Consider the following 22,346-nt stretch of genomic DNA (forward strand, 5'->3'; position numbering starts at 1 on the left):
GTAGGTATTCTTGTGGATGCCAATGCTGACGCACAGTGAGGGTAAGGGATTTGCCTGAGGGGAACTGTTGGTATGTGGTGGAGCCAGGGTTGGAATCTGGAGGCTGCTTTAGCCCACTGTGTCCCATCCAGGCCCTTTGGTTAGACTTTCTTTCTTTCTTTCTTTCTTTTTTTTTTTTTAAGATTTATTTATTTGAGAGAGAGAGCATGAGCAGGAGGGGCAGAGGGAGAGGGAGAGAGAATCTCAAGCAGACTCCACGCTGAGCTGGGCTCACAACCATGAGATGAGGACCTGAGCCTAAACCAAGAGTCAGAGGCTGAGCCACCCTGCACCCTTAGACTCCATTCTGATTCCTACTCAGTGATGCCACTGAGGGCCACTAGAGAGGTAGGAGGAAAGGAGTCAGGCTGGTGTGCACGTACGTGTGCTTTCCTGCACGTGTGCGTGTGTATCCTGTATATGTGGATCACAGTGTGCTTTGGAGTGTGGTAACTGAGAAAATGATCAACCAGTTGCATGGGGGGGGGTGTTGAACCCTGACCCCCATCAGATTTGTCAGGGATTGAAAGCCACTGGGGAGTGTGGTGTGAACTGAAGTGCCTCCCTCCCTCTGGGGGAGGTTTGTGGACCCAGCAAAAGGAGGGGAGCCTTTCCTGCTCTATGGCCACCCCTCCACCCTTTTGCTGTGGTGAGCAAAGGCCTGGGATCTCTTGTGCTCCTCAGACCAGCACTTTGTTGGCCCTATGTTTTGGTACTTTTCAGCTCTTGGATTATTTTCTTAGGTCTTCCTCTGGCTTCCTTTTGAAGGGCTTTTTCTCAATTATTGGTCTTTCTCAGTTAAAGAATTGAAATCTCCATGCACAATTGTGGATTTGTTTCTTTTTCCTTTCAGTTCTTTTTTTTTTTAATTAAGATTTTATTTATTTATTTATTTATTTATTTATCAGGGACAGAGAGAGAGAGCTCACAAACACAAGCGGGGGAGCGCAGGCAGAGGGAGAAACAGGCTCCCCACTGATCAAGGACCCTGATTCGGGAGTCAGTCCCAGGACCCTGGGATCATGACCTGAGCTGAAGGCAGATGTTTAACCGACTGAGCCACTGAGACATCCCCTTTTTCCTTTCCATTCTGTCCATTTTCCCTTCATCTAGTTTGAAGGTCTGTATGCATTTAGGACTGTTACATGTTCATGATGAATTAACCTTTTATCATTATGAAATGTCCTTTTTTATCTCTGGTAGTATTCTTGCTTAGAACTCTACCTCATCTGATAGTAACAGAACCAATCCAACTTTCTTGGTATTACTGTGGTATATTTTCTCCACTGTTTTGTGCATAGCAAACTGGTAAGAACTGTTTATCTGTGTCTTTGTAATTAAAGTGTTTCATATAGATAGTATATATGGAATCTTGCATTTTTATCCAGTCGTACAATCTCTACTTTTTAATTGAGGTAGAGATTTAATTGATCTAACTATATGGATTTTTCTGACATTTACAGTAATTATCAACATGATTGGGTTTATTGTTTCTTTTGGGTTTTTGTTTTTGTTTTTGTTTGTTTTTTTTCTTGGTGGGCAGCAAAGCAAGGTTTATGAGTAATAGCAAAGTGATAGAACAAAGCTCCCAAGGAGGGAGGGGACCTGAGAGGGTTGCCCAATATGCTTGGGTTTAAATCTATCATTTTGCCATGTTTTCTATTTATACCATCTGTTTGTTTGTTTATTTATTTATTTCAAGTAAGCTCTATGCCAGCGTGGGGCTTGAACTCAAAACCCTAAGATCAAGAATCAGATGCTGTACCTGCTGAGCCAGCCAGGTGCCCCTCTACCATCTGTTCTTTATTCTTTTCCTGTCTTCTTTTGGATTCATTGAGTATTTGTTAGGATTCCGTTGACTCTCCACTGTTGGCTTATTTAGCCATACTTCATTGGTTTGACCTTTTTAGTGGTTGCTCTTTGGTTTACAGGTACAACTGGTCACAGTCTACCGTCAGGTCGTGTAATACCATTTCACATACAACATAAGACCTGACAGCGGTTTATTTCCACTTCCCTTTCTTGTCCTTTGTGTTACTGTTGTCCTAAGTTTTATTTCTATATGTATTATAGAGCTCACACTATATTGTTAGGCAAATTTATTTTCTGGTTCTCTCTGTTTCTTTATAAACAGGGCCTTTTAAAACTGAAGGAAATTAGTAAAAAGTGTTTGCAAAACATTTCTTTTTTTCCCTCCCTCTCCCTTTTCAAAAACTTGTCTTTCTCTGGCTAGTTTTCCCTGCCCTTGGAGCTTCCCTCAGCATCGCTGTCTTCTGGGTATGCTTTGTGGTTCAGATCCTCTGTGGCTCGGTCATGATAATCAATGATGCTATCAGCCACTCCAGGCTCCAGAGCCCGTGGCTGGTGTTGCTAACACGTTCCAGTGGCACCGTTTCAGAAAACCTCACATTCCAGCTTATGTCTCCTGCCTCCTCTGCCCCATGGGGAGAGGTGTGACAAGATGAGATCTGTGGGGCGCTAGGGCTGCCATTCTCCCTTTTCTTTCTTGCCCTGTCGCTTGCTAATGAATGCCCCTCCTTCTCTTCCTCCAGCACCAAGTGAAAGTGCCACCTAGTCCCAGGGCCTGGCTCTGCCTGGGTTATGCAGACTCCCTCTGGGTGCCTTCTTCCTGGGAGCAGCCCACATCACCAACTCGACCCCCCCCCCCCCCCCCCCCCCGCCACGGAAGAAGCTAGACAGGCATACAGTGAGTTTAAATCTTAAGTACCCACAAAGGGCTGCTCTGCTCCGGCCACAAAATCTTGTGGCGTGTTCCTTTTTCTTTTTTTTTTTAAGGGTGAGCGTGGTGCTGTTTGGGGAGGTGGTGGTAACTAGATCACTGTAGAGGGAAATTTCCTGGGTGAGAAGAATAGAGCGGCTTGGGCCCTGTGCGCATGCGTCGCTTACCCTTCCCATGCTTTGCGTGTAGTGAGTGCTCACTGGGGCCTGGAAGCAGCACAGACTGAAGTGGTGGGGCAGGTCTCTGCCAGGCATGGGCTTGGCAGGGTCATTCATTCGTTTAGCACTTGTCTGCAGAGCACCCGTTATGTTCTAGGCTCTGCTCAATGCGAGGAGGTGAAGATGGGTAAAGACACAGTTCTTGTCCTCATTGAGCTCTCACAGGCTGGTGGGACATGGACACTCAGGCAGACGGTTCTTACCAGTTGGGTACATGCTCTCATAGGGGAAGTGCATGGTGCTTTGGGAAATCAAAGGAGAGGGGCCTTGAACCCTGTGCAGGGAATGTGGTTGGGGAGGGCTTTTGGAGGAAATGGTACCCTAAGCTCACCCTTTGTTGTGTGTTTATTTTAATTGGAATGCTGACATTTATAAAAGGCCCAAACCTTCATCTTTTAAATAGATACCATTCCATAATAAGATTTGGGAATTTCTTACAGAAGAGGGCCCCATCATAAAAACCACACATCCCTTTTTTTAGGTAGGCAAAGCAGATCTTTTTTATCCTCATGTTGTAGGAGAGGAAACTGAAGTGTGATGAGTCTCAAGGGATATGAAAGGATTGAGCATGGTAAAGAAGATAGGAGGGTGGTCTAGGCTCAGGGAACAGCGCGTGCAGAGGGCTGGAGGGAGGAGGCTTTTGTGTGTGTGTGCTAAGTTTGTTGGCTATGATTTGGCACCCTGTGCCCTCCCAGTTGATCTTACAAACTAATCAGTCTGAGCTGCAAGGCCCAGGACAGTCACTAGCCTTTGCTTCCTCAGTGGGATGATCTTTTGGGGTGGCTTTGGTATGACAGCTGAGGTGGGGCCATCTCTGGGGCTTCTTTTATCCTCGGGGCAGATGTTGAGCTCTTTCTGTGCTGGGGCCCCGGGCCAGTTTGGACGGGCATTTCCCCGAGAGTTTGGGGCCTGAGATTTCATCCTGGGCTCACTGGCCCCAGTGGTGAGCCCACGTGCTCACATGGCAGGAAGGACCTGGTTCCAGTGATAACGCTCTTGGCCTGGTCCCTCTTCCGGAGGGAGGCTGTTGGGGGTTGGAGCTACCTTTGTATTTGGATTTCAGGGCAGACTTCACCAAAAGAGTGGGCCAAGGAAAGGAGCCCATAGTATTCCTGGGCACTCTGAGGACCCCCAGAGCAGACTGCCTGTAGTTTACAGCTCCCGCGAGGCCCAGCGGGGAGAACTCCTTGATTTCAAAGGAAGAGCAAACTGGAGAGGCCATACTGTATCATTTCCTAAATAGCTACCTTCTGGGCCCCTATGAGACTCATAGGTGACGTGGCCAAGGGAAAAGTAAGTCCCTCGGGCCTGGCTCTGTGGCCCTGTGTCCTGCCTGTCCTCGATTGCTGACCCTTCCCTGCTCCTTCCTGCCCTCGCCCTGCTCCTCCTCCCGACCTGCAGTCTCATCTGTTGGATGTTCCAGCCTCCCACAGGAAACAAATGTGGGATGCCTCTGTTCCTCCCTCTTTTTCAGCCACTCCATTGCCAGGTCTCGTTGATTTTACCTAGTTTTATCTAGAGCATTGCTCCAGTTGAGCCCCCCTCCCTCCCTTCTCTGCTACACGTGCTGTCTGAGTGATCCAGAATGCAAGCCTGGTCCTGCCTTCCCTGTTCCCTGCCCATAGTCTTGCGTGGCTTGCCCTTCTAAGTCCAGATTCCGCAACAGGCCCTGGGTCCTTGACTCCTCTTCCACCAAGCTGAGACTTGTACTCTGAGCTCCAGCCCCCTCTGTCTGCCAGGCTGTTTCTCACCTCTGCCTCTGCTCCTCCATCTGCCGGAAAGCCCCTCCTTCCTTCTCCCCCTGCTTGGATTATGATGGTCTCCCACCAGTTAGTGCTTCCCGGGGATAGACACTGTATCTTTGTCTCTCCAGTGCTCAGCATGGCACCTGTGCATAGTACTTGTTTGTGGACATTATTGGAGCCACCACTGGTAAAGATGAGGGATGGAGGAACTGGAGGAGGCAGGTGGGACTGGTATGCAGAGCTCACCCATTTTCAAGGTTAACCTTGGATACCCAAGTGGGGCTTCCCCTGCCTGTTTCATGCCTTCTGACTGGTGGCATCTTTGCTGGAGAGGAGCGCGTGTGCTGCCTGGGTCAGGGCCCAGCAAGGCCCCTTCCGGAATCTGTACCTGGGATTGAGGTGGAGCTGAGGCTGCTTCAGCCCTGGCAGTAGGACTTGCCTTCCAAGGACCTGACAGTGAGTTGCAGGCATAGAGCGGCCACTCATTGGTATCACCTCAGTGGTAGTGGATTCCCGACCCCTTTGGACCATGACTATTATGAGCTGTCTCCCAAGAGTAATGCTGTGGGGACGCGCACAAGACGTTCTGTGTGTTATTTCAGGTGGTCTGCACATCCCCTGGAGGGTTATCCATGGGCGTCAGGTTCAGAGGGAGCAAGGTTAAGCTCCTTTGCTGTGGGGGCTCACTGCCTCTGTCACCCTGGAAGGGGGAACGAGGAGTCCCTTTGCCCCATAAGTGGGGTGCTGAAACGAGTCAGCAGGAGGAGGGGGGATGCGGGGCCAGGTGCAGGCCACACCGAGCAGGCAAGCACTTGTCATGCCTGACACTCAGGGCCCCTGGAGCAAGTCCAGGGCAGGCTTGTGTCGGTGCTTTTCCAAAGGCTGAGCTCTCTGGCCGAGTTAGAAGTTAGAGCCCTTAGATGGGCATGTGTAGCAGGGACTACCCCGGCCCGTCTCGGGCCTCCTTCCTCGGAGCTTGGATTGTGGGAGCAGATGGCACTGTGGGGCCGGAAGTTCGGACTTTGGACTGGACTCCCGGGAGGACCAGCAGTGAGTACCCTTCCTGCTGTTGGCTTTGTGCACTGAGCTCCCCATGCCCTGAGCACAGGGCACTCCAGGTGCTCCCACTTGGCAAGTCCTTGAACTCGGGGATGGCTCTGTAGCCAGGGAGAGAGATCACTGTTTTGGTTGGGTCCTGCACAAGCCTGTCAGCTTTTTAGCCAAGATCTCCTTGTTGGTAGAGACCAGTGATCGGTCCTGGTGTATTAACAGCTGGATCTGGGGTCACTGTGTGGTGGAGTTGGGCTGCCCACCTGACACCTTTCAGAGCACCTTCTCTGCGATTGCTCATGGCTTGTAGCGCTGGGTGCTATCTCTCACCTGCTCAGGTGGGGCAGTCAGGGATGTCAGCTTTATGGGTGGGACAGCCACTCGGCCCCCATCTGTCATCTGCTGTGACCTGGTGAGGTAGGCACAAAGGATATGTACGGACTGTGTGCTTGTGATACGCCAGATAGGCTTTCTATTCATTATCTAAGTTCTTCCTCCAAATGACTTGAGTGAGGCTTGGGGATTCCACATCCGCATGATGTAAGGGGCTGTTGTTACGCCCGTCCTATAGATAAGGGAACTGGGCTCAAGGAGGTGCCGGGCTAGCAAGGGGCAGAGCTGGGACTTGAACTGAAGTTGTTCAGCTGCAAAACCCACACTACGTTGTGTTGCAAACTCACATACCTGCTGAGGCCAGGCAGGTGCTGTGTGTGGATGAAGTGGGCCAAAGGAGAAAGCTAGATTTCATGCTGCAGCCAATGGTGACCCTGCAGGAGAGTAGACCGGTATTGCTAGCTCTTCTGACTCGCTCCCAGAAAGCCAGAAATCCTGGCTTTCAAGTGAAATCTCTGGATTTCTTAAGACAAACTTGGATTTCTTAAAAAGCATAACCACATTCATCGGCGAGTGGGGTGCAGCCTGCAGGCCCCGGGCTGGTGGCCTTCGCTGTATTCTCTGTTGTCTCCCTGAGCCCCCCTTCCCCCTCATCGTGGAAGATGAAGAATCAGAGTTCATTGCTGAAAGAGATCTTGGAAGATTGATCTGGGCCAACCCTTAGCCCTTTATGATGCCTATTTCACCAGGAAGATAGGGAGGTCTGGAGAGGTAAGGAACTGTGAAATCTGGCTCCTGGCTCAGCAGGGAGTCTGCTTCTCCCTCAGACCCTCTCCCCTCTCATGCTCTCTCTCTCATGCTCTCTCAAAAAAAAAAAATAAAATCTTTAAAAAAAGGAACTGAGGGGCGCCTGGGTGGCTCAGTCGTTAAGCGTCTGCCTTCGGCTCAGGTCATGATCCCAAGGTCCTGGGATCGAGCCCCACATCGGGCTCCCTGCTCCGCGGGAAGCCTGCTTCTCCCTCTCCCACTCTCCCTGCTTGTGTTCCCTCTCTCGCTGTCTCTCTCTCTCTCTCAAATAAATAATATCTTTAAAAAAAAAAAAAAAGATTTGTCCCTGTCACATGGAAGCTGGAGTTACTGTTCATAGTCCGTGAGATTTGACACCTCTCATCTCTTTTTGTACCTCAACTTGGTTTGGAGTAAGAACGTGGAATGGGGCCAGGCACCCCCTTTGCTTGCAGGCAACCCCCACCCCAACCAAGGGACAGCGCCCATGGAGGAAGACACTGCAGTCTGGGGCACAACAGGGCGGGGTGGGTGGGGACCGAGGCTTCCACTTTTGAAAAGGAGAAACAGTGGTGTGAGAGAGGGCAGTGCGAGGGTGGTGTTTGATCACTCACTGACTTGCTTGGTGACCACTTCCTTTCTGGTTACCGAGGTAGACAGGAGGAAGGGCAGCAGCCTTCACTGGCAGGCTTGTTCAGGTCAGAGGGTGCCAGGTCAACCATGAGGCTCCCTGGTTCCCCAGACATTTGTTCGGGAACAGAAGTGCAGGATTTCTTGCCGGGTCCATCCTCGGGAAGTTTAGACCAAGGGCGTCTGGGGCAGCTGTACCCCCTGGTGCACAGCACACTGCCAGGCACAGAGCAGGTACTGCGAGTAAAGAACGGTGGGGTTCGATGCTCCTGGGTCATGCTGGCCTGCCCCCCGCCCCAGGTGGGCCTTCCCCGTGGCCCCTCAGAGTGAGCAAGCATTCCCTGCCAACACTGTAGAGCCTGGCGTCCAGGGGAGTGAATGATAAAAATGGTCTACCTGAACAGTCACCCAAATCTTCCCTTTAGACCGTTGTTTCTATTAGAAGACATTCCCTATGGTTCACATCCAGCTTCCAAGCAAACTTTTGGAATATAATGTGTATGTACACTGGAGACTTCCTGTGTGATGTTTTGGGCATTATGGCCGCCGGGCACTGCAGTTGCCATCTGCCCTGGCTCTGCTGGGTTGGATTCCCAGGGCTTCAGAGTGTCTCCTGCAATAAAATCCAAATCAGCACTGAGGTGGATACTTTCCCCTCGTCCGCATCAGTGTCCTGGTGTAACCAGCTGGGCCTGGTGGAGGGAGGCCAGCCATGCCAAGTCAAGCTGGAGCCGTGGGACCCTCTTTGCTGCATGAGCCCCGGAGCACAGAGTCTTGGTGTTCACTTGGTCGTTGTCTCAGCTCTGGGGTTGGTGGGCTTCTTGCAGGCAGACTACAGGGTCTTACTTTGGTTCTGTTCCCACCCTGTCCTACTCTGCACCCTCATGTCCTTACATGTGAGCTCTGCCAGCGAGGCTGACGGCCCAGACGTCTCCCTGAATGCTTTTTGCTTCTGGCAAGTCCATCTTTCCCGCCTTCTTTTCTATTGTGGTTTCCCAGTGTGACTCTGGTTAGCCAAAGCCGGGAGGACTGTGGCCTGCATCTGCTCCCTCCCTGTCCAGGACGAGGCTGATTTCCTAATGTGGAGAGTTGGCAGGGATCTGGGCTTCCAGAGAAGTTCTTCTTGCCCTCCTCAGGATAATGGCTGGAGGCATCCTTCCTTTGAAGATCATTGACACCATCCCACCAAGCCACCTGCGAGTGTGGGGAGCTCTGGAGGGGCTAAGATAGGACTTAGGGCTTCTGTGGGTGTGATGGGCTCTCCCTCTTACTTAGGACGTGCCAACCATCAGTTGTGACACCAGCTGCCAAATGGCCTCTGGAGAGCTTTGTCTTGCCCAGAATGAAGCAGACGGCTTCCAGAATTTGTGAGACCAAGAGGCTGATCCCTCTAGGGAAGTGAAAGTGTCATTGGGGGTTAACTGGGGAACACGGGGGCGGCTGGCCCAGTCTCTCTCTCTCCCATCTGCCCCTTCTCAGAGCTCTTGACCATCTCAGAGAGTGGTTCCAACTTTTATTTCCACCAGGACATACCCTACAGGTGACACTTAGGACAGATGAGGATCACATGCTGCCCATCCTTCTTCCTGAGGGTGTGCCTGGGACTCTGTGCACTTCCCAGCAGATCGAGGGGTGCCTGGGTGGCTCAGTCGGTTAAGCAGCTGCTTTTGGCTCAGATCATGATCTTGGGGTCCTGGGATCGAGCCCTGCATCTGGCTCCCTGCTTAGCGGGGAGCCTTCTTCTCCCTCTCCCTCTGCGTTTCCCCTGCTTGTGCTCTCTTGCTCTCTCTCTCTGTCAAATAAATAAATAAAATCTTAAAAAAAAAAAAAAAAGAAAGCAGATTGAACACATGTGGGTGGGACTGACAGTCATGGAGTAGTCTTGAACCCACTTGAGTTTATTTTCTAAAATTAAAAGCAAATCAGTTGCAAATGTCAGTAGTTTATGAGGGTTAGCCGAGGAGGGCTGGTGGCACCCCTCACAGCTAAGAGCCAGCGTGAGAACCGGTGTGAGGCCAGCTCCTGACTTGGGCTTGTGTTTCCCCGGGGTGCTAGTGCACTCCACACCCTCTTGCCCCCAGTGGGAGGTGGGAAGAACATTTACAGAGGACGGATGGATGGGATGGATGGATGGAAGCCAGGGCCTGCCACTTTTTTGCTGGGAAGAGTTAAATGCCTGGGTGAGACGTGGGGCTATCTATTAAAGGAAGACCTAGGGGCGCCTGGGTGGCTCAGTCGATTAGGCGCCTGACTCTAGGTTTCGGCTCAGGTCGAGATCTCTGGGTCATGGGATCGAGCCCCGTATGGGGCTCTGCGCTCAGTGCGGAGTCTGCTTGAGATTCTCTCCCTCTCCCTTTGCCCCTCCCCCCACTTGCACGCACACTCTCTTTCCCTTTATTTCAAATAAATCTTTTTTAAAAAGTTTTTTAAATGTATTTATTAGAGAGAAAAAATGAGTTGGGGGGGCAGAGGGAGAAGCAGGCTCCCCGCTGAGCAGGGAGACCAACACGGGGCTCGATCCCAGGACCCCGGGATCATGACCTGAACCAAAGGCAGACGCTTCACTGACAGAGCCACCCAGGCGCACCTCAAAAAAATAAAATCTTAAAGGAAGACCTAGGTTGACTCTGGGTTGCAGAGTGTAGGCCAGTTGTCTGTCTGTGCCTCAGTTGTCTGTTCAGCGAGTTCAGTGGAGCCCTGATGATTCTCGTGCTGCCTTTGCCTGTTTCTGGTGGGGGCTGAGGAGCCACTGATTGTCTGTGCCCTCCAGACAGATGGCCCAGGGCCCTCCCTCTCATCCAGGTAAGAAGGCAGCCTGGCAGAGAGGTCAGAGGTCAGTGCTCGGGCCAGCCCCGTCTTGTGTCACGCCACTCAGATCTGGCAGTGCTCGGTGCGGCCCCGGAGGGAAACACTCAGGCGGGTCAGCCCAGCAGCGCGTTAGCCTGGACCGCGGCCCTCCCGCCTTCTCTGAGTTCTTGAGCTCTGAGGGCCACCACCAGGGGCTCAGCAGTGGCTCAGGACCCTGCCTGAGACGGGGTGGGGGTGGGGGGACCAAGAGCAAGGGGCTCATGAGGAGGCAGCGGTGGGGCAGCACCCCGTGGCCAGCCTTTCTGGATTGCAAGAGGGGCTCCGGAGACTGCTTTGGACACAGGACAGTGGCGACAGGCAGAACAAGGGATGGCTACGGGAAGCAATCGCTCCTCTCCTGGTGGGGTGTCATGGGAAGAACGAGGATGAGCTTCTGGAGTCAGGCCGAGCTGCCCTCACAGGGACTCCGCTCGCCTGTAGGGTACGCTCACTGGACGTCTCTGAGCCTCTTTGTCCTTATCTGTAAGATGGGGCGGTGAGGCCCGTAAGGATTACTCCTCTCCCCCTCCCCCTGTCTGAGCTTCTTCCTGTCCCTGTGGCCCTGTCTTTGGGTCCCTTTGTGGCACTCTGCTGGGTTTGGAGCCTCGGTGGCCTGAGCAGAGGCTGCTCTGTCCTGGGCTCGCTCCTCTGGGAGTTCAGAGGCTGAGAGCGTCTGTGGAGCTTGGGCAGCTCCTTCTGTTGTCGCTATCCCAGGTTCAAAGCCACAGGGCTGTCAGACAGCTGTGACTTCCCGGCAGGCAGTAGAACTGGCCTGCCTGCCGTTGCGGGGTTGGGGGGGAGGTGCTGGAGCCCTGCAGCTTCTCTCTTGCCTCTGTCCTTGCTAGGGAGTGAGTTGGAGGCTTCTGGGCTCAGCTGATGTACTCTGAGGGGGACTTGGACTGAACCCCAGGCACTGAGGGGTGAGGTCAGTGGTTTGCTCAGCAAGGAGGCCTGAGTTAGGGACTGGCCTGTCATAGCTCCCAAGATTCCTGGCCACTGTCCCTGGCTCCACCTCCGCCCCTCCCATCCTTAAGGGAGATGAAAACCAGTGATGTGGGTTTATCTACTGAGTGTCTCCTCTGTGTCACAGTGGGAGGGCCCAGGAGGTCCTCCCCAGCCACCATGGTGGCTTTTGCATGCTTTGTCATTGATTCCTCACCGTGTGTTCTCTGAGTTATCGGAGTAGCTGAAGCCCAGAATGATCTAGCTAAATTGCCCACCCAGGCTGGTGAGTGGTAGAGCTCCAACCTGTCTGCCTCGCTAGTCTACTGGGGGGTTGGGGGGGCTTCTCTCCCCTCTGCCACACTGCCCGGTGGGTGGGATGCCAGGGGTGTACGGAGAGCTATGTGACTGTCCCCACTCCAGTGGCACTAGAGCAGCCAAATTTGTGGCATGGACAGGGGTGGCTTTGTGGTCCTGCTTAAAATTGTTCACCAAAGTCCCCAAGTGCATGTGCAAAGAGTCTCTTTGAAGCCTTACTTTTTTTTTTTTTTTTTAAAGATTTTATTTATTTATTTGAGAGAGAGCACATGAGAGGGGGGAGAGTCAGAGGGAGAAGCAGACTCCCTGCTGAGCAGGGAGCCCGATGCGGGACTCGATCCAGGGACTCCAGGATCATGACCTGAGCCGAAGGCAGTCGCTTAACCAACTGAGCCACCCAGGCGCCCTGAAGCCTTACTTTTTATCTTACAATTCATTTGCCTTTCACCTTTGGCTTCAGAAGGTAGCTTTGCTTGTTTTAGGGCAGTGGTTTAAATTTCTTTCTCCTGAGTAAATTTGATCCTCAGAATATATTGATCCTGAGGTGGTTCCTGTGCCCCTTGGCCTCCATGTGTCCCCTGGGGGTACGGATAGCCCGATAGAAGATGCGGGGGAGGCATGTTTAGTATCGTGAATATTGGCACACAGCTGGGGAAAGGGAAGAGGGGGCCCAGTTTGTCTAGAGAGGCAGGTTGCAGTGAGTATGCTCCAGGAGGAGGTGAAAGCTCGTTTGGGGCCGTATTCTGAGAAGCTCAAGAACGCCAACCCCGGGGCTTCTGATTTTATCCTGCAGGCAGAGAGGGCCATCCGTGTCTGAGCATTATGACTCCCCCTTGCCTGGCACACATCCACTCACTGTAGGAGAGGCTCATGAGGGTATTTGTGCTGTGGATCTAGCGAAAGGGAAGGGAGTTTCTGCCCCAGGAACATAGGGTGTGTGGTCTAGTGGGCAAGGTGACACACACGAAAAAGGGAGTTCCCAGAAGTTCACCGCTGGTGTCTGCTGAAAAGGTCAGAGTTGGGGAACCTGGGCAGGGGCTTCAGGCAAGGCTGAGAAGGGGCTGAGCCTGGATTTGGATGCTGGTCTCAGCTGTCAATGAAAAGAAAGGAAGCCAGTAATGGGAGAAGCACCCGGAAGGGAAGAATTAATGCGCCAGTGAAGTGTGGGAGCCAGGGAGGGCCGCAGCTCTTAGGGTTGCTGTCAGAAAACCCGAAAGGCAGGAGGGAGAGAGCTGAATTCGGGACATGGCCCAATTGCCCGAGATCAGGAAGCACTGGCCCGTTCTGTGGCCACCTCGGGCTGTGTTCATTGATCAGAACTTGACTGGCAAAGAGCGGGTAACTATGGCTGTCAAATCCACAAACATTGCAAAGACCGTGGCTCATCCCTGCAACAGGCAAACTTTTGAACTTTCTGTTCGGGTCTCTGTAGGGCAGATGACTCATTCTGAGCCCCTCCTAACCTCTGGTGGTGATTAGCGGGGCTGAGAGGCCCAAGGAGCCGCCCTGCCTTGCAACGGAAACCGACTGACTGGCCTCTGAGAGCCTGATTGCAGGAGTGGATTGGAGTGGGTGTGGAAGAGCTAAGAAAATTTCCAGCACCTGAGCCTCTTGGGTTTGAGGCTCTTTTTGTATGTAAATCGGCGTTAAAGGAACTGTAGCATGGGCCTGGAGTTGAGCCCTAGCTTGACCTTAAAAAGCGCAGTCTTCTGGATAACCCGAAGAGGTGAATGAAATCTGACCAATGGAATGCTTCCACGGTGATTCTGGGACCGCTGGGGGAGGGCGGGGCCTCCTGATTCCGGACGGAGGGATGAGTTACGACAGAAAAGAGACTGCAGTCTGGCCAGCTCGTACCTGCTGCTGGGCTTGCTGGGAGGTGTGCGGGGTAAATCTGGGCGCCTCCTCCCATTTGCTATTGCCTGGGGAAGGCTCAGTAGCAGCCAGGGGCCTGATCAGTGCGGGGGGGCCCCTGTGTGGGTGCAGATGGGGCCTGGTGCCCTTGGGCTTCTGCCGGGAGCTCAGGGTGACTTCTGGAATTGCCTTTCTGCCTTTATTCTCTCGAGTCTCCGGTTACCTGTGCTCTGTGACCTTGGGCACAAGCCAGACACCCAATAAAGGTGACCCAGCCGGCACACTCATGTTGTATCAGTCCCGCAAGGAAGGGCTCCTCGGCAGACAGGAAACCACCCTCCTCTGGCATGTGGGAAGCCCAGGGTAGAAGTGCCTTACCCTAAGGGCCACCTCCCAGCTTTCCCGGCAGCAGATTGGAAGACTCTGGCCTGTCCCCCTGGTTTCCCGTGTGTCACCCCCGGCCCACACTTCCTCTAGAGCTTAGACAGTAAAATGGCAGTTCCTGTTGAGTGAGGCATGAGTCAGCGAAGGAGAATGGTGGCTAAGTCTTCATAACCTCCAGGCACGGCTATGAAATATTTAAATGACACTAAGTATTGATTGTTTCTTATCCATCCCCTTAGGGAGAGCAGTTCCTGTCTGGGATTCAGATAATGGCAATGCCTTGGATTTAGACAAACTCCAAAGAGCTCGGAGATGCTATATAAGTCTTACCTGAAATTGTGTTTTCTCCTCCCTAGAGCTTGCTCCCAAGGAATTGGGTTCTGCCCATTTTACAGACAGAGAAGAGAGGATGACCCATGTGGGTGGTTCGATGTGCTGCCAGGCACTGGGCCTGAAACCCTTGCATCCTGGCTCCTACTCTGCATTGGCTTTTCTCTGCTCACTGCTCTCTCCCCATCTTCCTCTTCCTCCTCACAGCCTGCATCATTCCCGCTTCTGGGGAGAGGCATCAAGCAATGTAGACAAGGCCCTTGCTCTCCAGGACTTAATTCTTGGAGAGGAGACAGTGGACAAGCACCCAAATTGGAAGGGAAGGCCCCTCCAGGAGATTGACCTCCTAGTCAGTGTCCAGACCCTGGGTCCCTGGGCCCAGTGGGGGCAGAGTGGGTCTGGCCTAATTGTGGCTTGGCCCTTACTGGTCACAGATCTGCTTTTCCTCCGAGGACAGTTATCAGGATAAATATACCCAGCTCCCCATTCCTGGGGAGTTACTCACCAAGTAAAAGTACCCCGCTGTGGATTAGATTACCTCTGCTCTGACTGCTCATGTGCTCAGGGCTGGGGGGAAGGGGGACCCGCCTTCTTATCCTGCTTCCTTCCTAATCTGGAAGAGTCTCAGCAAAGGGGCTGAGATGAGACCATCTCTGAGCTGCTGGTCCTGCTGTTTACATAGCTCCTTCCTTAGGAAGGGCCAAACCCGCTCACTGCTTCGGCAGCTTCTTCTCTGACACTTGAGGCCCAGAGCAGGTGGTCAGCAGGGGGAGAGGGGGGACTGAAACTTCCCTTGCCCCGAGTTCTGAACCCAGCAGGGTAGACAGGCCTGAGACGGGGCCTCTCTAGGACTTGTGGGAAAGGGACTTGCTGAGCCGCTGCTGTCTCTCAGAGTCCGATCTCATACTAAATGGCAGGGGTGGACAGCTGGCTGTGGACTGTGGGGAAGGGCCTTGTGCTGTGGCAGCCCCTTGCCTCCTGTGCTGGAGCTTTCGGGGGGGTGGTGCTCGCTGCTCCTTCCTTCCGCTTGTCAGCTCCTAAGGAAACTGTGTCAGGCCCTGCCCTGGGGTGATGAAAGCTGAGTTAAGGCCCGTGGAAAGAAGGTTGGGGGAGTGGAGTCTTGAAAAGATTGAGTTCTAAGGGCGGGCTCTCCTGGGCCAAGCCTCAAGAACACAAGGCATTTTGAGGTGGGCTCTTACTGAAGGCTAAAGGACCCTTCCTCTTCTAGTTCAGCGCTGCGCTGCTTGTGGAGGAGTGGGAGTGTACCTGTCCCGTCCGTGGAGACCTGGTGCGGAACCTTCTCCAGGGTGGCTTCCTTTTCCCCAGCGTGGTGCCCCTAACTGCTTGCTCATCCTTTGCCTCAGGACTGGGATAGGTAGGGGAGGCGCCTTCTCTTCCCTTCCAGCGCTCACCATCTCTCTGGGAGCCAGCTCCCCTCAGGTTAGCAAGTTACTGAGAGTGTGCTCTCTTCCAGGGACAGTGCTAAGCAAGCACTGTGTATCCATTTTTTCATGATATTCCTTGCTCCTGTGAGTAAAATGGTGGAATTCCCATCAGACAGACAAGGAAACTGGGGCACAAGAACCGTTAAGCAGCCCAGCTGAGCAGCTTGGCCTCCGAGCAGCTTGTTCACTGAGCAGAATCTGTGTGACTCAGAATCCCCCTGTGCACGTTCTAACATCTAGTGTCTTTAGAGCCTGGGAGGAGAGAATGGAGTAGTCTTGGGTCCTCCCTCCCCCACTAGAGGGGTCCTGGTGGATGATAGACCTTTATCTCTCAGCATCTGCCCAATTCTGGTCTTGGCAGTCTTTTTTTTTTTTAAAGATTTTACTTATTTGACAGAGAGAGACAGTGAGAGCAGGAACACAAGCAGGGGGAGTGGGAGAGGGAGAAGCAGGCCTCCCGCTGAGCAGGGAGCCCGATGTGGGACTCGATCCCGGGACCCTGGGATCATGACCTGAGCTGAAGGCAGATGCTTAACAACTGAGCCACCCAGGCGCCCTGGTCTTGGCAGTCTTTATCACACACTCAGGAATGGCCAGGGCTTGGGTAGGAGGAAGCCAGGCTTGTGAGAGTCTAACTTGTTTTTATACTTCATTGGAGGTGGACATGGAAGGGGTTCATTGCGTCTCTTTAGCTTATTATAGGGTGTCATGTGTCAGTGGGTCAACCTAGGTCCCCCAGAGCCACAGTCTGGGGGACATGAGGAGGGCCTGGGCTGCCCCTGTCCTGCATCCCCGGGCTGGTTTGGGAATGTGAGGGGTGCAGCTGCGGCTTGCATCCTGGAATGCAGGCAGACCGGCCCCTCTATCCCCTCCCTCCCTGGGCAGCCAGCCGGGGACGTCTGCGTCTTAACTCCCTCGACCCCCTCGGGGCTGCAGACCCCGAGGCTCCCGCTCCCCTTCCCTCCTGCCCGCCCGCCCGCCAGGCCCGCCCGCCCGCCCGCCAGGCCCGCAGGATTACGTTCGGCGGGTCGCTGGGGCCCGGGAAAGGGCCTCTTCGTTTTGGCCTGGCCGGGTGCGCCCTGCCCGCCCCGTCCGCCTGCCCCCGAGCGGCCTGCCGGTCCGAAGGCGCCCCTGATCTGAGCGGCTGCTTGGGCCCAGGCCCGGCCGCGGGGTGGCGACGGGGGCGCCCGCCGGCGCTGCGTCTGCGGAGGGGCACGCGTCCTTGTGGGTCTCCGGAGCCCCATGGGGCTGCGTCACTCTTCGGTCATGCCTTCAAATGTTCGTGTGCCCCAGACATGGGTGGGAGGTTTGGCATCTCCTTGTGCTCCTCCCGTAGCTGCTCCGTCCCTCCAGCTCACTGAGCTTTCTCGGGATTGAAATTTCCCCAGGGAGCCCATGGCCGGGGGCTACCCGGTCTTCCCCGGCTCGAAAATTCCGTGGTTACGCGAGTTTACCTTCGGTTACGGTGCCTGCCCCTGGGAGCCGACGGGCCAATAGCGCCCTCTGGCGGGAAGCAGCGGATGGGCCGCACGCCTTCCTCGCCGGGGCTGAGCTGGGTGTCCTTTGCCCCTGGTAGGCTGGAGACTTTGCCCCCAGCCTGCCATCCCCTCCCCCATCTACCTGGAGAGGAGAACCCCTCCCCCTGGCACACACACATCGGACGGTCTCACCCAAAGACTTCCACTTTCCCTCTTGTGTGGGTAGAAGTGTCAGGACATGCATCAGCTGGCCCAGAGAGGCAAAAAGCCTGCAGCATCTAGGGTGGTTTCTTCCAGAAAAGGGATGGGAAGCCCCAGGGAGAGCTTCCTTCCGCAGGGTGGCTTGGGTGGTCCTGGTGGCTCTGACTTGTCCTCAAGGTTTCAGGCTTGGACCCAGAAACTTAATGGAGAAATGCTCAGGACGTTTGGAGCCTTCTTAGCCTGGAAGAAGGAGCCCCCCCCCCACACCCCGCTTCTGGTACTGCCTCTGTGTATCTGGAGCGGATCCTACAAACATTGGTAGGGGGATGGTGTTCCACCTTCTTTGGGGTCTGGGTAGAAGGACTCTGAGCCCGGCCGTCGGGTATTTAGAGCTAGGTACCAGGCAGTAGGTGTCGCTGAAAACTGGAGGACCCACCCCACCCATCGAGTACTGCTTGCAAGTGGACCCCCCTGAGCACTCTTCCCTCTGCCGCCTTTGTTAACTAAAGCAGGGGCGGAGTTTGCTGAGCTTGCAAGGAGACTTTGGCCTGTAACCATTTTGCAGGCTTTGGGAACATAGCGGCCTTCTGAACCCATAGGAATCCAAAGTAGAGGCCAGAGGTCTCCTTGGCTGCCTCCTATATTCCTGGCTCCCTTACCCTGAGGCATTTGTGGGGAGCTCTGGGGAGACAGTGACACCACGTCCTGTGTAGTCACTGAGCAACGACTAAGGGTGCAGAGAGAGAAGGAGTGCCTCATGCGTGTGCTCTCTCCCACTCAGGCAGATACACGTTTGATGTGCTTTTCCCCTGGCATCCACACACGCTTCACTCTGAATGTTACTTTATTACTTCGCTTTTCTCATGAGGGTTGCCCTTGTCATGTCTTGTCCAGATTCTACCCATAGAAGATGTAGGAGTGGTGAGTACTTTGCATCCTACCCTGACCTCCTTGGAGGAAGATGTTTTTCAGAATTTCACAAAACAAGTAAGATCTGATGTTTGCAGCTTCTCATGAACTGTAGCATCTGCTATCCCATGTAGACCTCACACCAATACTGTGAGGTAGGAATTATGAACCCCAGCTTGCCAGGGCAGCTGAGGCTCAGGGAAGCAAAGGGATTGGCTTTGTGGCCGCGGAGATTAGATAGAGGAGCTAGGACTTGAACTCCTGGGACCTTTTGTTTCTGTCCCCCTAGGACTGCTCCTTCTGACCAACAGATGCATCAGTGTGTAAAAGACCCCAGTGAAATTGTAAACCAGACTTAGAGTCAGGGGGAGGGGGAGGGGATTCGAGGCAGAGGGTGTCGTAGGCCCTCCCTTGAGGGTCTGATGGGATAGGTTAACCATTTGTCTTCTGTTGAGTGGAGCCTGAGAGCCCTGAGTTTAGATCCTGGCCGGGTCCCGTCAGCCCGCGTTGGCAGCCTGGGCACATGACTCTGCCTCTCTGCGCCTCACTTTTATCCTCCGCACTGGTGTTGCTGTGAGGAGGAAGGGAAGGAACACGGGGTAAAGCTCCTGGGGGGCGGTCAGGCACGGCAGCCCCTCCTGTTACTCCCATTGGGGCTGCACGTGGTGCCTGCTCGGGGGAGCCCTGTGGGGTTTTCCAGCTGGCTCTGCCTTTGATGGAAAAGGGGAGACCCTGCCCCTGCTGAATCGGGCCCAGGGGAAGTGGGGATGCCGTGTGAAGCCAAGGCAGCAGGTGCGGCCATTCAGAGGCCACTGAGATTGGCCCTGGACACCGGTTCCTTTTCTGTCATTACCTAGGCACACTGACGGCCTCTAGTTCTGCTTTGCTAGAGACAGGAAGCCAGACTCTTCTAGAGAATCTGGAGGGGGAGGGGGCTGCAGGAACTGACTTTCCTCAGAAGTCAGGAGACCCTTTTGCCAGGCTGCTGGCCCCAGGGTCCTGGGCCTTGTGACAAGCTCCCCTTCTGTCCCTCTGGGTAAGAGCTGGGGGTAGATGGGGCCAGCCTTGGGGGTGGGAAGGCAGGGCAGGCAGCTGGGAGGTGTGGGCCCCCCTTGCTTCCCTCTACCGAGCAGGGGTAGGGTTGAGGACAGGGCGTAAGGAAGGATCAGCCTGGGCCCCGACAGTCAGGAAGTTGTACCGTTTAAATATGGCATCATGTGATCACAGCAGACTCTTGCGGGCCAGATTTTTGGGGCTTGGGGCTACTGAAGAGCCAGACAGTCCTGTCTCTCACTGGCTTTGTTATCTGGGCAGGTTCCACCACTTCTTGAAGCCCCTTTCCCCATCTGTAAAGGGAGGATCAGAATTCCAGCTTTATCCAGTATTTTAGGATTAACGGAGAGACCCCATACACACAGTGCCTAGCGTGGTGCCTGTTCTTAGGGATTGGCAGTAGATACAGCCATTGCTTTCTGATAAATAATATCCTCAGGGCCAGGGACTGAGCATTTCTGACCCCCAGCAGGTCGGCATGGAAAGTGAGAGTGAGCAAGTCCTTGAATATGGTAGGAATGAGGGTGTGGTGTTGGGGCCAGGCTCTCTGGGCTGTGGGGCTGTTGAGGGTCTCAGGAGGGGAGGATTGAAGTTGAGGGGTTGTCGGCCGTTTCTACTCTTGCCCCTCCAGCTGTTCTCTTGTCTGGCGACTGGGGAGATCCAGGGCCCCCCTGTTGGCCGTCCAGTGCCAGGGTAATGGAAGCTTGCACTCGATTCGGCTCCCTTCTGCTGTTAAAAGCAGAGTAGCGGGGCCCTGGAGCCTCTGGGGCCAGGCTGCTTGCCAGGCTTCCGCAGAAACAGCCTACAGAGCAGTCCTGCCCCCTGCTCAGCTGAGGGGGTGGGGAACACTGCACCAGCCTCGACCCAGCCCCCACCTCCCCACGTACCTTACCCTGTAGCCCAGGGTCTCGGGAGGAGCACGGAGCCTGGGGTTTTGCTTCTACCTGGTCAGAAAGGCAGGTACCATACCCCAGGGACCACTCCAGTTGGTGGGGGGGGTTTGCTGAGAAAGCCCAAACTCCTGGAATTTAAGTGGGACCTGGCACTGCCTGGGCCCCTCCCCGTGACGTGGGGCCCCTCCCGCCCATTCTCCCCGCCTTACCCTGTGGAGTCAGAGTGCGGAGTTCCAGGCAGGCATTTCTGACTTCCAGCCAGCCAGCTGTACAGCCCTGTCGGGGGGAACGCAGGTGCTCGAGTGCCAGAGGTAGGAGAGCCTCAAGGGCAGCCCAGGAGCCTCCACAGCCCCTTCAGCCTTGGGCTGGGGAGAAGAGGTCAGTTTTAGAAGCTGGTTCTTAGCCAGGCTGGTCTGGGCTGATAGCTTCCTGCCCCGAGGCTTCCTTCTCCCAGGGGTGGGGCAGGTGCTCAGAAGTCATTAACTCTTGGGTGCAGCAGGCCAGGAGGGCACTGCCACTGGATGGTGTATTCCCAGGATCCCTGGTTCCTACCAGCTCTCGGCATGTTCTCTCTGCAGACGCCCTGCTGGCAGACTTGGAGTCCACCACCTCCCACATCTCCAAACGGCCTGTGTTCTTGTCCGAGGAGACCCCCTACTCATACCCAACTGGAAACCACACATACCAGGAGATTGCCGTGCCACCCCCTGTCCCGCCACCCCCGTCCAGTGAGGCCCTCAATGGCACGGTTCTTGACCCCCTAGACCAGTGGCAGCCCAGTGCCTCCCGATTCATCCACCAGCAGGTAAGGTGGGGACAGGGGCCAGGTAGACAGGGAACCGAGGCTTTGGGGCAGTAGGAGCTTGTCTGGCAGCAGCTTGGGGAGCTAGGGGACGAATGGGATCAGGGCGATGGGCAGAGGGGCCAGGAAACGGCCGGGTCTCCCAGAGGCCACGTGAGGGGGCAAGTGACCAAGTATTAATCACCTTTCTCCCGGCCGGAGTGTGGGAATTCCCTGGTGAGACGGTCTGTGAGCAGGAGCCTTCTGGGGGTGACTCGGGCTGTTCCTTTTCCTCTTCTCGGGGGAGGCTCTGAGCATTCTGTTCCCTGCAGCCTCAGTCCCCGTCACCCGTGTACGGCTCCAGTGCCAAAACTTGCAGCACCTCCGTCCCCCAGGACGGCGCCGGCCCCCCGTGTTCCCGAGCCGCTGAGGAAGAGCACGTCTACAGGTACTGACGCAGCCCTCCGTGCGCTCCTTCCCCTCCAGGGCTAGGGATCCGGCCTGGCAGCAGCCTGCACAAGGCCCCGGGGCTGCTGGCCAGCTCACTCTGCCTTGGGCTACCCTGGTGGCCTTAGCGCTGCCATCCCCATACAGTAGCAGGGCTGGGCTGTCACGTCACCGTGTGTTGTTGAGGAACTGAGGCAAGACTTCCTTCGTCCCCTCTTCTCAGCACATCCCTTCCCCACTGTCCTATCTCTTGCTGGGGGAGACTTCACTCTTGCTCCACCTTAATCTGCTGGAGTCTTGGGGGGCTGCCAAAGCTGGGGGGCGCCTCTCACGGTGGCCTCCCCTCTGCCTCTCTCAGTTTCCCCAACAAGCAGAAGTCGGCCGAGCCTTCACCCACGGTGATGAGCTCCTCCCTGGGCAGCAACCTTTCTGAACTTGACCGCCTGCTGCTGGAACTGAACGCGGTGCAGCATAACCCCCCGGGCTTCCCTGCAGGTAGGACTGGCTCCCTGGGCCCACCTGCTGGCCTCTGGATCCCCAGAGGGGTCAGGGCTGAGCAGCCTTTCTCTCTCGCTCTTCCAAGATGAGGCCAACTCAAGTCCCCCGCTGCCCGGGGCTCTGAGCCCCCACTATGGCATCCCAGAGAGTAACAGCCCACTGGGAGGCAAAGCCGGGCCCCTGACAAAAGAGAAGCCCAAGCGGAATGGGGGCCGCGGCCTGGAGGATGTGCGGCCCAGTGTGGAGAGTCTCTTGGATGAACTGGAGAGCTCCGTGCCCAGCCCCGTGTGAGTATCACTGGGCTCTCCCAGGCAGGGGAGGTGTCGCCCAGCCAGCGCTGGGCTCCGGTGTCTGTCCGCTTGGCCCAGTTGTCACGCATTCCCTCTGCGAGGGCCTGTTGTTTGCCAGGCCCAGGCCAGGCACTG

The 22,346-nt window shown here is 55.0% G+C and overlaps 1 protein-coding gene across 7 annotated transcripts in view; it reads left to right on the forward strand.

The window, feature by feature from the left end:
* PXN (paxillin) overlaps window positions 1–22,346 on the forward strand; it is a 47,541-nt gene that overhangs the window by 14,489 nt on the left and 10,706 nt on the right. For 5 of the 7 annotated variants that reach the window (XM_044920927.1, XM_044920928.1, XM_044920929.1 and 2 more), the window contains exons 1-4: window positions 20,761–21,000; window positions 21,309–21,424; window positions 21,782–21,918; window positions 22,007–22,208. In XM_044920927.1, the coding sequence (XP_044776862.1) occupies window positions 21,825–21,918; window positions 22,007–22,208 (296 nt within the window). In that variant the 5' untranslated portion in view covers window positions 20,761–21,000; window positions 21,309–21,424; window positions 21,782–21,824. Of the gene's footprint in view, window positions 1–18,234; window positions 18,262–20,760; window positions 21,001–21,308; window positions 21,425–21,781; window positions 21,919–22,006; window positions 22,209–22,346 lie in introns of those variants that run through there. The other 2 variants (XM_044920931.1, XM_044920932.1) reach the window with 1 other exon arrangement.

Source organism: Neomonachus schauinslandi, chromosome 14, assembly GCF_002201575.2.
Source record: "Neomonachus schauinslandi chromosome 14, ASM220157v2, whole genome shotgun sequence".
NCBI classification, from domain to species: Eukaryota; Metazoa; Chordata; class Mammalia; order Carnivora; family Phocidae; genus Neomonachus; species Neomonachus schauinslandi.